At 24.0% G+C, this 13584-nt stretch overlaps 2 protein-coding genes across 2 annotated transcripts; one reads left to right on the top strand and one right to left on the bottom strand.

The window, feature by feature from the left end:
- Positions 1–2354: 2354 nt before the first annotated feature.
- Positions 2355–12682, top strand: LOC126902943 (RING finger protein 10). Its single transcript, XM_050680737.1, has 14 exons — positions 2355–2824; positions 5757–5920; positions 6244–6413; positions 7802–7892; positions 7961–8148; positions 8906–9113; positions 9727–9870; positions 10154–10257; positions 10590–10678; positions 10739–10987; positions 11574–11739; positions 11795–11894; positions 11953–12109; positions 12174–12682. Exons 1-14 carry the CDS (start codon positions 2734–2736, stop codon positions 12233–12235), a joined length of 1983 nt encoding a protein of 660 aa, XP_050536694.1. The 5' UTR covers positions 2355–2733; the 3' UTR covers positions 12236–12682.
- On the bottom strand, positions 3917–5569 carry LOC126902944 (THAP domain-containing protein 1-like). The gene is made up of 6 exons (XM_050680738.1): positions 5355–5569; positions 5027–5219; positions 4876–4959; positions 4510–4805; positions 4352–4442; positions 3917–4300 (listed from the first exon to the last, which is right to left on the bottom strand). The coding sequence occupies exons 1-6, from the start codon at positions 5420–5422 to the stop codon at positions 4013–4015; spliced, it is 1020 nt and encodes a 339-aa protein (XP_050536695.1). The 5' UTR covers positions 5423–5569; the 3' UTR covers positions 3917–4012.
- Positions 12683–13584: the final 902 nt, after the last annotated feature.

Genomic DNA, 13584 nt, shown 5'->3' with positions numbered 1-13584 from the left:
ATAAAAAATACATACCAAATAATAGGTAAACACATCAAGCATCTATAAAAAAAATTATATTGATTTGTTCATTTTTGAAAAAGTAATGGCAGTTTTAAGAAAAAAAATTTCGAAAATTAGCGGTTTTTAAATTTGTAATTTTTTTGAGGTTTCCCCGTTTACGGGGAACGAGGGAAATTTTTTCAATTTTTGAGGGTAATATCTTCGACTAGATACGATTTGTGATCTTTGACGTATCATTGAAAGAAATCGGTTCGATGAAAATGTGGTAAGACACAAAAAAAAAACACATAGTAAAACCAATACCTTCTCAACTTCGCATCGAAGCTAAAATTATAAACTACAAAATAAAATTATTTAATTTTATAGTTGGCATCATTATCATATCAAACTTAATTTGTCAATAAGTACTTTGAAAACATTAGAAATGAATAAGTTTAATTATCTACATGGAGAATATGGGCTAAGCAACTTTTTAATTGATATATTGGAATTTTTTTCAATTTTTGAGGGTAATATTTTCAACTGCATAAAAATTGTAATCATTTGATGTATCATTACAAAAAAGTAGGTCAAGTGCGAGCAGAGAAAATAAAACCATATAGTAAAATAATTTTAATATTAGTAAGAAATGTCTTCTTACAAGGGGCGACTGCAGTGATGGGTTCTTTGGTCTGTATTGAAGTTATTGAATCTAAATGATATAAAAATCAAATGAGTTGAAAATTTCTTTCTAACTCAAAAATAATTAAGAAAAAAGTGCAAAAAACTCATTCACACGGGTGAGTTGAACCTCGTACCCCAAACGCGTAAGACACAAGTGTTATCAACTCAGCTACTGTAAACATTGCCCTTGGCGATCGAAAAAATTGACAATAAAAGCTAATTCAAATTTCAAAGTTATTTTTCTCGATATATAAAACGAAAAAATTTTTAATAAATTTAACTAATTTATATGCTATATCAATTAGATTTATATAATATTTATGAAAGTCTGCGTACTCCACTTGTAAGGTATAATAAAATAAAATACAAGACCCAGAATTTTACACACAAAAATAGTATATTTTTTTTAATACGGTTGTCATTTTCATCATGAAGACAAATACAGAGGTCAATTTATTATTTTTTTTCAAATTTATGTATATTACATAAGCTTTAATTTAAGATATATATAAAAGAGTCAGTATTTCTGGAACACTTTTAAAAATTAAATTATAAAAGTTCATTTTTTATGAAAAAGTTGTCATTTTGAAACTCTCTCAATGGGCAGGTAAAGGGTCTAATGTTCATAAAAATATATCAAATAATAGTTAAATACTAAAGGTATCTATTAAAAAAAATTATATTGATTTGTTCATTTTTAAAAAAGTTATAGCAGTTTTAAGAAAAAAAAATGTCAAAAATTACCGATTTTTAAAATAGTAATTTTTTTGGGAATTTTGAGAACGAGGGAATTTTTTCAATTTTTGAGGGTAATATCTTCGACTAGATACAATTTGTGATCTTTTGACGTATTAATCATAAAAATAGATCCAGGGAAAGCTGAGATTGAGTGTTAACAGACGCACACAAAAAAAAACACATTACATTAATACCTTCTCAGCTTCACATCGAAGATAAATAAAAGGATGTTGAACAGAAAGAAATATTAAAAGTACTCGCCAAAAAATTTTGTAAAATAATTATTTTTTAGGGATTTCTAACATTTACGAAGAACGATGGAATTTTGTTTTAATAAGTCTACTTCTAGATAGTATTTTGTCGTATTGTTGAGTAAAATCAATTCAGTAGAAATTAGTTTTCGTAAGATAAAATTAAATTGTAAATTGTTGTGCATAGAGTAACTTGGAAATATTTTTTCTTATGAGACTAAATATAAAGTACTGTAAATATACATATTTTCTAAAATGGTGTTTTCAACTATCAAAAAGAGTTGCTTATGGTATCTACCAACCAAATTTGGAGATTGGTTTGCTATATCATTATGGTTAATAAAATAAATAAGACTATACTAATTTTCATTTTTTTTGGTTATATGATAAATTATCAATATACCAAAGAAACATTTGAAAGAATTTCAATAAAATTATTAATTAGACCTAGTTTAATAATACTCGTTGAAAAAAATTTAAAGTCAACCAAAATGGAACCTCAGCGATAGCTTTTGTATAAGGTTATGGATTACTCAAGTAACTAAATTTACAAAAATCAAAGTGACTACCAAAGGGTTAATTAATTAGAAACACTTCATATTTCCATGGAAAAAATAATATAACAGCTGTTGTATTACACTTGAGTTTTTGTAAGCCAAGTTTACTATCAGAAATTAAAATTATTACTTCGATACGCGAATTTTAACATCGGCCATTTTGAGTATATTTAGTTGTTCGTCAAGCAAGTTTTGTCGCTCATGCGCGACTTTTAATTTTATAAAAGTTTTTCTGTAATTGAAGTTTAAAACTTCTTCTTTTATCAAAATTAAGATTTTCTTATTTTATCGTATTGATTTTACAGTGCATAGACAGAATAAGAGAGTAAAAAACTCTTTATTCTTACCTTTCGACTTCGCATCTTTTATAACTAATCCAGTTAAATTATTTTGATTCTACGAAGAATTGTTATTTATTTTAATTAATTTATATGATAATGGCTTTATACTGAATAAAATGTCGTACGAGAAGCTCAATTTCGCCTCTCTCTTCGGAGATCACGTCTCCTTGATCAATTTTTATGTCAGAAAATCGTCAAATGGAAAAAAAATTAAACATGCCTGTGTCAAAGTCTGCACAGGGAAATAAAAATGAAAATAAAAAGTCTACAGGTAGTATTATTTTTTAAACAACATTTTATTGAGAATGCTGTTAAAAAAGAAGCATTTTTATTATTTATTGTAATTAATAATTTTTTTCAATGCAATATTATGAAAAGACCTAATACGTGTTTTTAAAGTTTCCAAAATTAAAAATCTTATAAATTTGAAGCTTTTTTAATCAAGTTTTATATCTGTAACCAATATGATGAGTTTTTGGTAAAGTAAAATATAATCTGAGAATTTTGTTTTGCACTTTTTCAAGTTTTTTTCAGTATGACTGATATTTTTATTATCCCAAATTAATAGAGCATTTTCAAGTAATGTTCGGAGTAGTGTAATGACCTTTGAAGGGAGTGGATCATTAATTTTCAACAATTTCATATTATCATACCAAGTATAGCTAAATATATTATAAGTAATATATCTATATTTAATATTGTAGTAATAATATAATATATTAAAAAAAAAAATAATAAGAAAAAATTTATGTGGATTGCAGTTCTATTGCATCTGTTAGTTTTCATATGTGTGCATGTGGTTTTAGAATAATTGCATGTCACAACATTGTTAATAATATTGGTAAATGGGTATAACCTAATAAAATTACCACCATAATTTTATATTAATTCACAAAATTCAATATTAATTATTCATTCATTATAACTAGTTGTTTTTATTTTTAATCAGATTAGGATTATTATACACATTTAGTTCAACTTTACAAAATTCTTATTTATTAAAATTAACCAGTTAAGCTAAAAAGTTAATTAAATAGTATCTTTAAACTACAACTAATTAGTACCTAGCTTTAATTTAATATAAGTCATAACTCCTTAAAAAATGATATATTTTTCAATACTATTATAGTGTTTTAACAAATCTATTAAATATAAATTATATTGTAATTATCATTAATTTTTTGAATTACTATTTATATTGGGAATAATTTTGTGAAGGTATGAATAGAGAAGTTAATTTAAATATATATTATTGTATAAAAATATAATAATATTGTTATTTGTTTTTCGTTATATCAAGAAATATAATGTACAACTACGATATGTTAATTCTACAAATATATGGTGCTGTAATAATATAAAATAACAGATTTAAATTATTTTTTATATTTGATTTATATAATCATGTACAATATACATATATACAATTAATAACATTCTTTGTTTTTACAAGTATTGTTTAATCAGTCATTTTTAACTGTGCTTTCATCAAAATTTTTTGAATTTTATGCTTTGTATTCATGTAGAGTTTTTTGTGGGGATATAGTTCTTTCATCTGTGTTTCAATAAATGCTCCAAACATGGCTGCATCATCGTTAAAAAATTGCTGCATATTCTTTTCAATATTATGTCCTTTTTTTTTTATTAAAGACTTAAAATATAAAGAATATATATCTTTGGTTCGTCGTTTTTTTTTTAACCTTAGTATTTTATTGAAATTTTTATCTGCGATTGATTGATTCATATCCTATAAAAATTAAATTTTGTTATATTATCAACTCATTAATTATTTACATACCTCATTCCATTTTTCTTTGTCAATTGATTTACACTCGTCAGTTAAAATTAATGATTCAATACCTTCTTTGAAGCTATTGGAGTACACATAACTAAAATATAAATTATCCAATTTAATAGATTGTTGTTAATTTATTAATTATAATCCTCAAAATTTACCATTGAGTTTGTCGTTCACTGAAATCATCTGTATCTTTACTATTCTTTATTTCATTAATATGAACATATTTTTCATAATTCTCTTCAATACCATCACATTTTTCATTAATAGTGTTATTCTGTAATATATTTTCCACTGATGACATTTCATTAATATTGTAAGAATGATTTTCTTCTTCATAACTATTTAAATAGGAATTTTGACAGTCAAAATCATAATTCTCAATCAATTCTTCATCATAATCATCATTATAATCAACTTTTACAATTTCTATGGTTGAATCATTTTTTTGGGTCTACATAATATTAATGTATAAAATATAAGTAATATATTTAAAAAGTATTATCTAACTTTACTATTTTTACCTTAGATTCAACTGATATTGGATTATTCATGTCTTTAATTTTATGAGAAGTTTTGTAATTCACATTTTTTTTTTTATTGTACCTCTGAAAAAGTTTATTTTATTCCATTATTATTTAATTTGATTTTTATTAAATATAGTATATATTTTACTGGAATTGTTACACAGTAATCAATTGTTGGTATGGCTGAAGACTTTAATATGCCTTTTCCATGTCCAACTATGTATTCTGATTCTTGAAAGTGATTTCCACATAGTCTACTGCTTTTGCAGGGTTTCCATTCTGGCTCTCTTTTAGTAGCTGCAATCCAGTGTGGTAAAGTTTCTGCATTGCCCAAGGGAAATCTTAAAATAATATGTTGGTATTTTAATATACCCGATTATAGATAATATATTATGTTTAACAAGTACTACAGCGGAATGTATACTATCATAATTATTCTAGTTCACCTCCATCTTGTGGAGGTTGATAGATTTTACCTGTGCAATTTGACGTTTTCTCTTGCATAAAGACTTTTACAACCGGTAACACTGCACTTATTTACCATATCGTATTTAGTAGCAAATATTTTTTGTAATAATGTAATAAAAATTGATCATTTTAAATGGTATTAATAAGTATCGTATTTATTAAGTAGATTAATATTAGTATATATTTTTATCTTTATTACAAATTTTGATACTTGAGAGTTAAACTACCATTGTTATTGTCTTGACCATAATTGTTTCAAGAATCATGGAAGAAAAACTTATTTACGCTTGCGTATTAATGGGAATACAATAATATTGTATTATAAGTAAAACAAATAAGTGATAAAAAGTAGTGTTTAAATTTATGAAATTGAATTTCAATTAAAATTGACCATATTTTTTATTATATAGAAGTGTCCATTTCAAAATTTGCTACTAATCGTCGTAATGGAAAACTATTTTCTGTTCAACCTCAGAAATCTGATGGAAATCGAGGAGTATCTTTTAAAAAGAACAACAATTTTAAGCAGCCACAACCTCGAGTTAGTTTATTTTGTGGAAAGAAGAGTGCCGAGGTTCATATATATTAATATTATATCTACTGTTTGCAGGCTTATTGGCATAAAGAAAAATTATTACCATCTATATGACATAGTTATTTATAGATTGTTCATATCAAGAAAACTAATATTTTAGTAAATTTTTGCATATACCAACAGCCTGTAAACAGTTAATAGCTTATAGTATGTCATACCAAATAATGATCCATTAATTTGTATAGTGAAAATTAGTTATAACACATTTTGCTAAGAAAGAAATTCTTTTTTTTTTTTTTGCTTAATGGGTTATGGGTTGTGATTATTTTGAGGTATGATATGTTATGATTTTTTAATATTAGGTAATTGATACATTGCAAGATGTTGAGGATGAAGAAGATGCCAATATGTTGCCAAATTCTCGGCAATGGAATCAAACAAACATGTGGAATATGCCAAAAAAGCACAGTTGTAGCTTACAAAAAACAGAGGAATATGTCAAATTTAATATCAAGCATTTTTTATTAGCAAAGTAAATTTATAGATATTATTGTAATTAATATAGGTTATTATTAAAATAATAATTGTCAGTTGTGCAAAAGAGTGGTGGTATTAACGAGGATGTAAGACATAGAATTAAGTGCGGGTGGTTGAAGGGGAGAGAAGCGTCTGGCGTCTTATGCGATAAGAAAATTTCAATGAGACTGAAAAGTAAGTTCTATAAGACTGTAGTAGGATCAGCTATGATGTATGGTTCTAAAGGTTGTGCAGTTGACAAGAGAATAGAGCAGATAATGAATGTAACAGAGATGAGAATGCTTAGATAGATGAGTGAAGTGACTACAGAAGATAGGATAAGGAATGAACATAGAAGAGTATAGGTGTAGCGTCAATTGTGGATAAGATGAGAGAAAATAGATTTATATGGTTTGGTCATGTTATGAGGAGAGAAGAATCGGAAGCTGTAAGAACAGTTATAGAAATGAATGTTGAAGGAAGAAGAGGTAGAGGAAGACCAAAAAAGAGATGGAGGGATGCTATTGAATCTGATATGAGGACAGCTAATGTGAGCGTAGATGATGAGAGAGATAGTGTCAAGTGGAAGTTTAGGATAAGGGTGGCCGACCCCAAGTAGTTGGGATTAAGTAGAAGAAGAAGAAGTTATTAAACTAATAATATATTTTTCAAAATTAACCATATTTTTGGATTTTTTAAATATTTAGAACTTCTGGGTATGTAGTGTAGGTGGAATATTCAATATAAAATTTATAGCACATACTTCATTTACTTATATATCCACTATATGTTTTAAAATGCTAGTAACTTAATAAGTTAAAAGTACTCTTTTTAAAATTTAATTGACTTTTAAACTTTATTAAAACTTTTTGTATGAAAAGTGCTAAAACTAGCTATTTTAAAATTTTTAAAAATTAAAAAAAATAATTTTTTATTATTATTAAAGATAGACTATGAAACATAACATCTTAATGTACTCTGAGAATGCAAAAATTCTTAAAAAAAAAAAATTACAGTGAAATGATCATTATATCAAAAGTTGTCAGTTAGATCTATTCTACTTGATGCATATACATATGGTCAGTATTTGGGAGAATAATTAAAAAATGACAAATGTTTTGAAAAAACATTTATTTCCCTCAATAATTCAATTTGGACTTGTGTTTAAAAGCACATGGAAATTGAATAATAATAAATATAAATAGGTAAATTATAGTAACACCAACTATAAAATTTACTACAAAATTTATGTATAATATAAGTATGACTTGTGCCCTTTTTCCTAAACACTATCCATATATATTATTCCGATTTATATTTTTTTTACTCTTTAATTTTAACAAAGTTATTTAATAAAAATTATTTAATTATATAAATTTGAAAATGAAAAATTTTAATTTTTAGTTGCCAGTTTGTTGTTAAGTCAGGCAGAGATTATACATTTTGGATTTTCAACCAGGATGAAATAGTAAACTGGGACTACATTGAACAAATTGTAAGTGTGAAAATTTCATATAATTTTTTCTAGATATTTTATATTAGTTATTTCTTTTTTCTATATAGAAGATGCTTTCTACTCAAGCTATTAAATGTCCAATATGTATGGATATACCTACAACCCCAAAAATTACCTGTTGTGGACATATTTATTGTTGGCCTTGTATATTGCGATATTTGGATGTTAACAAAGAGTTTGATATTGATACTTGTCCAATATGTCATTCTACAGTCATAAAAAATGAGTTAAAAAGGTATGTTATAATTTATTATTAATTGATATAACTAATTTTTTTTCTAGAATTCTTAACTATTTTGTTTTGAGAATATTTTACAAGTTTTTTTATGTTCTTTAAAATTTTAAGGATATAAAATATTTTATTTTAAATCTTTTATTTCACATCTAAATTGAAATTGTATTGTATAATCCAAAGAATTGAGTATAATTTTAACTTAGATGTTATTATTATAATTATCTTTGGTATATTATTAAGACATTGTTAATTAAAATTAAAGTACTTTATAGTATATATATTTTCGACTATGTCAAACAAATAAAAATAGATAGATTTTATAAATATGTTACTACAGAAATAATTATTAATATTATTATTTTCATTAATGTAGAACCAAACCCCACATAATTGGGATAGAAGCTAAAGAGATAATGAGTGCTTAATGTAATAATACATAAAATTTTATGTTATTTCCAAATAATTAAATCTAACTTTAAATATTTTACAAAAATAATAAATAGGATTATACACAGTAAATATAATATTAAAAACAGTAGCACAGTGGGGTTGTGGTATATTTGGGACAAGTATATATAATATCTAACAGTGATTAAAATCACTGTTATAAAAAACTTTTCGATGCAAATCTATAGATAGTTTTTAATTTTAAGAAACTAAAAGTATATTTTTTTTGAACATAATTATTATTAGTAACATAATTTTAATAATGTAAATATTTATATTTTCATTTATTAATAAAGTTGTTCATTTTTAGTTTTGAGTTAATTTTAAATGAAGAATGTCGTGTTGGTCATCCAATTACTTTGCAGCTGATGAAAAGGGCTAGAAACTCATTGCAAGCATATCCTTTTATTGACTTACAGAAAAATAATAACCATTCTAGTGGAAATTTACCGTTGTCAATTTCAGAATTAAATATGTCCACTACTTACTCCCGGCTTCTTGTTGCTAATAAAAATGAAGTTAGTCTTTACTCTATTTATTATTCATATCACATCTCATACTGAAGGTGTAAAAAATGAAATAAAAATATTTATGATTTAAATTGATAATATAAGTATTTAAAAAGTTTTTTGATGTATTTAATATTAAATTAATCAAGAAATTAAATCATATTGATAAAACAATTTTTAATATAACTAAAACAAATTACAATCGAATCAATGAATGTAATTGTAAAATAATAAGGTATATATATTTAAATTCTTATCTGCTAAATAAGATAATTAATCTAATCTAAATAAGAAAACTTTTGTATAATATAGTATAGTATGTACAAATTTATAATTTAAAAGCAAATATAATTATCTAAATAAGAAATTAATAATTTAAAAGCTTATGCAATCATTAACCTTATGATATATTTTAATATACTAATATGAAAAACAAACAATAATTATAACCTTAGAACCAGAAAATAACAAAGATACATATATTTTTGATTTTTCAAATTTACATAAAACACAAAAACAGTTTTTTAATACTATGAAAAAAATAATTTGTCACTTATGGCATTCTATGGGTGTCAATAAGAGGTATTGAAAATTTATTTATATATGAATTCACATATTTTAGATTTTAACAATATTAAATAAAGAAAGAGAGGCACTTGTGTTGCTTCTAGATCATTGGGAAACTGAAGATAAAGAAAAAAAGTACATTTTTGAAGCACTTGAATTGTTATCAAAAAGGGAGGATTTAATAATGAATGAAAAATTAGTAAGTTTAATTAAATTGTTTGATATGATATGATGTCATATGATATCATATTTTTAATATGTTTATTCATAGTCATAGTTTATATAATTATATGATATCATATAATTAATCATTTTAATATAAATTGAAATTAATATATTAATTAAAAGTAGAGCATGCCAACACAAAAAAAAAAAAGAGTGATCTTTGTGAAAGTCCTATGAGTACAAACCAAAATACTCAATTAGTAAACATTTTTTCAAAATACTTTATATATGTGTGTAAATATTTATAACTTTTTTAGGTCTCGAATGGTATAAAAAAATCAATTAATGCTCCTGGTTGTTCTCATAATCTATCTCCATCTCCAAATAAAAATAATTCAAATTCATCTGAAATTGAAAAAAAGTATGACTATAATATTTTATTTACTAAATGTCTAGAATTATAAGATTATATCAATAAATATAATTTTTTCATTACCTCAAAAAAAAAATTTTAATTTCCCTTTTTTTAATTAAAAAATATCATACTATTTTAATTTTAGTAAAAATAAATTTACTAAAATTTAAGAAGTATTTTTTAAATAATTTTTTAATTTTCATATAATCAATGTTTATTTGTATTTACCAAAATATATTTTACATTAATGCCAAATAGTTAATATATAGTCTCATAGTCGAAGCTTTATTTATAAATCAATAAGTTAAAAAAGTATTTTATGATTTAACTGTATCTAGCCATGATTACAAAGGAAATTATATAAATGTTGATTGTGTCCAATCATCTACATCTAAGCCAACTAAAAAAGATTTCTACTTTTATCAAGGTATTTCTATTATATCCTATAAAGAAAAATCTGATACTAAAATGATATTTTCCTAAATAGCTATAGATGGTCAACACATATATCTTTCAGCCATTAATATAGAAATGTTAGAAAAAATGTATGGCAGTCTTGAAAATAGTCCCCAGAAGTTGACTGCTATTGTTTATGAAAAGCAGTATTTGTCTATGACTGAATCATTAAGGAAGCGTTATAGATTCTTACTCCATTTACCCATTTCTACAGTATTTGAATGGGTAGAAATAGATATGGTTGAAATTGTATCACCTGAAATTTTTGATTTATTTAAAAGTAATTATAAAATTATACTCATTTATGCAATTCTTTTTTTTTTTTTTTTAATTTCTATAAATAAATAAAGTATTAACTCTGGGGAGAATCCTTTTACAGTCTAAGAATATTGATTTTAAATATCATCTACTAAAAGTTAATAATTTTATTACCTATTAGGTAATAAAGGTATAAGGTCACATGTTGTATTTTGGTTAAACTAATATCGCTTAATTAACAGCTTAGTTAGCATTTAGGCATATGAGTATAGATATACAGGAACCGATTGACAATATAAATGGGTACTTATTTTTTTATACAATGCTATTAAGAAAGATGTGTTGTGACAAGTAGTCAACACTATTATTTTTTTATTATTATTTTTATAATATGATAACAATACATTAATAACAAGTTAGTGTTTCATTAAACTTTTTTACAAAAATCTCGATTAATGAATTATTTTGGCTTAAATTTTATTTTTCATATTAGTGCAAAACACAATAAAAACATATTTTTAGTTATATTTCTATTTATGTTGATGCAATATAATTAATTTTTATTAACCTGAATTTTTAAAACGTTGCAAAAAAAAAAATGATTTTAGGTAATTTGGATGATAGAAAAATTAAAAGAGATCGCCGAGCCTATGAAGAGCAAAGACTCACCAAACGTATTGAAGAGAGAAACCAAAAAAAACAAATACCCCCTCCTGAATGGAAAAACTGGCATATCTTTCCTCAGTGTGGTTATGACCCTTTTTCTGATGAGAGGTAATATATTTTAATTAATATAAATCAATTAGATACTTAAATTTTTTTATTTCAGTATGGTTTCATTAAACGAGTCTTTAGGAACTGTTAAGTCATCTTCACCTACAAATATTTCACAAACAACTCCCAGCCTATCTAATTTATCATTTGCTAAAGTAATTGTTTCTGCTAGAGTATTTTTATTAAGTTATAAATGATAATTTAATTTTGTAGGCACTTCAAAATAAAAATTCGCTTCCTATTAAAACATCAACTGCCATCCAAACATCTAGTTCATCTATTGAATGGCCAACTTTGATGTCCACATCAAAAGCAACTTCGATAAAAGAACAAAAGCTTGAAGAGACAATAGCTAATTTAACTTTGAATGGTAATTATATTCTAACTATAAAGTAATTTTTACCGAGTAAATTAAAGAATTTATTTCTTAATAGGTAATGGAAGCAATAAAATCAACAAGAAAAAAAAGCGTTCTAAATATGAACCTTTAAATTAATGAAATCATTTATTAAGCTTAATTTGAGAAACATTTGTTATAGGTTTTATTAATGAAATTCATATTGGTTTTTTAGTGTTAAGAGTACATTAATAATTAAAGTATATTTAATATTCTAAGTATAGCTTAATAATTATTTTTAAACTTTTTAATACAAATATTTTACTTTGATTAACAAAGGTTAGATGATTATTTAAATTCTTCTTTACTAAAGTTTATATTTATGTTTTTTTATTCAGTTGTTCATGTTCACACTTATTAGATTTTTTGACTAAGAAATTGATTTAAAGTTTATTATAATTAAAAAATTTGTTTTGGTTAAATAAAAATTTATTATTGTTTTCATTATTAATTACAATAAGTTTCATTTAAAAGTTAAACTGTCTGTAATTTGAATATTAAAAGGTATAATTGGATTTAATTTATTAAAACTTATAAAAACATTTTTTTGGTAGTTAGGTCATTTTGCCTCACTTTGTTAAGTTGTCACACTTACCAACTATCACTAATAATTTTTTTGGTCAAATGAATAACAGTATTCACAAAATATTCAGGTTAAGAAACCTCACTGAATCATAGATTGTAGACCTTATTTTTTTTTTTTAATAAAGTAATTTCAATTGAGGAGAAAAACTTACTTTATGGTATGAACTAATAATTTCGAATAATTTACATGTTACAGTCAATATAAAATTACAGGCTATATAATACATTATATAGCATTATATACTTTACTCACTTAATTCGGTCACTGTAAAATATTTTCTTATTTGAATTACTTTGACCAGGCAATATAATATGGTGATAATAAAATTGAATATTATAAGCAAATATAAATATAAAATAATTAAAACCTCTCGAGTATGAATTACTGATTTATAAATATTTCCAAGTAACCAAAATTGGTAAAAGAAATTTTGTTAATAATTTTAAGTAGGTTGTTTTAATTATGTATTATTTGACATAATTTAATTTTAATTTTTTTTTTCGTTTAAGAATTCAATTAATTTTAATTTATTTTTTTTTAAATTTTTAAAAATCTTTTATCGTGTTTGTAGCATTACCAGGGTGTGAGAGATGTGTAACAAAAGCATAGAATGTTTTTATTGGGTGGATTCAACATCGTTTTTGCTGATATAAATCAACTAACTTAATATGAGTAAATTCCAGGAATATTCTGCTAATCAAACTTTGCTTTGCTGATTTGATTTTTGTTTTGGTGATACCAATGTTTCTATTATTCTATTTTGAGCTAGAGCTGTCCTTTGTAAGGCCGAGCCCAAGAAAAAGATACAACTATATCTAAATGTATAATACAATACAATGTGTATTGTAATACACCCATTTAA

Source organism: Daktulosphaira vitifoliae, unplaced genomic scaffold (assembly GCF_025091365.1).
Source record: "Daktulosphaira vitifoliae isolate Bord-2020 unplaced genomic scaffold, ASM2509136v1 Scaffold_3, whole genome shotgun sequence".
NCBI classification, from domain to species: domain Eukaryota; kingdom Metazoa; phylum Arthropoda; class Insecta; order Hemiptera; family Phylloxeridae; genus Daktulosphaira; species Daktulosphaira vitifoliae.
Note: the sequence above shows the minus strand (reverse complement) of the source record. Positions and strands in the feature narration are given on the sequence as shown.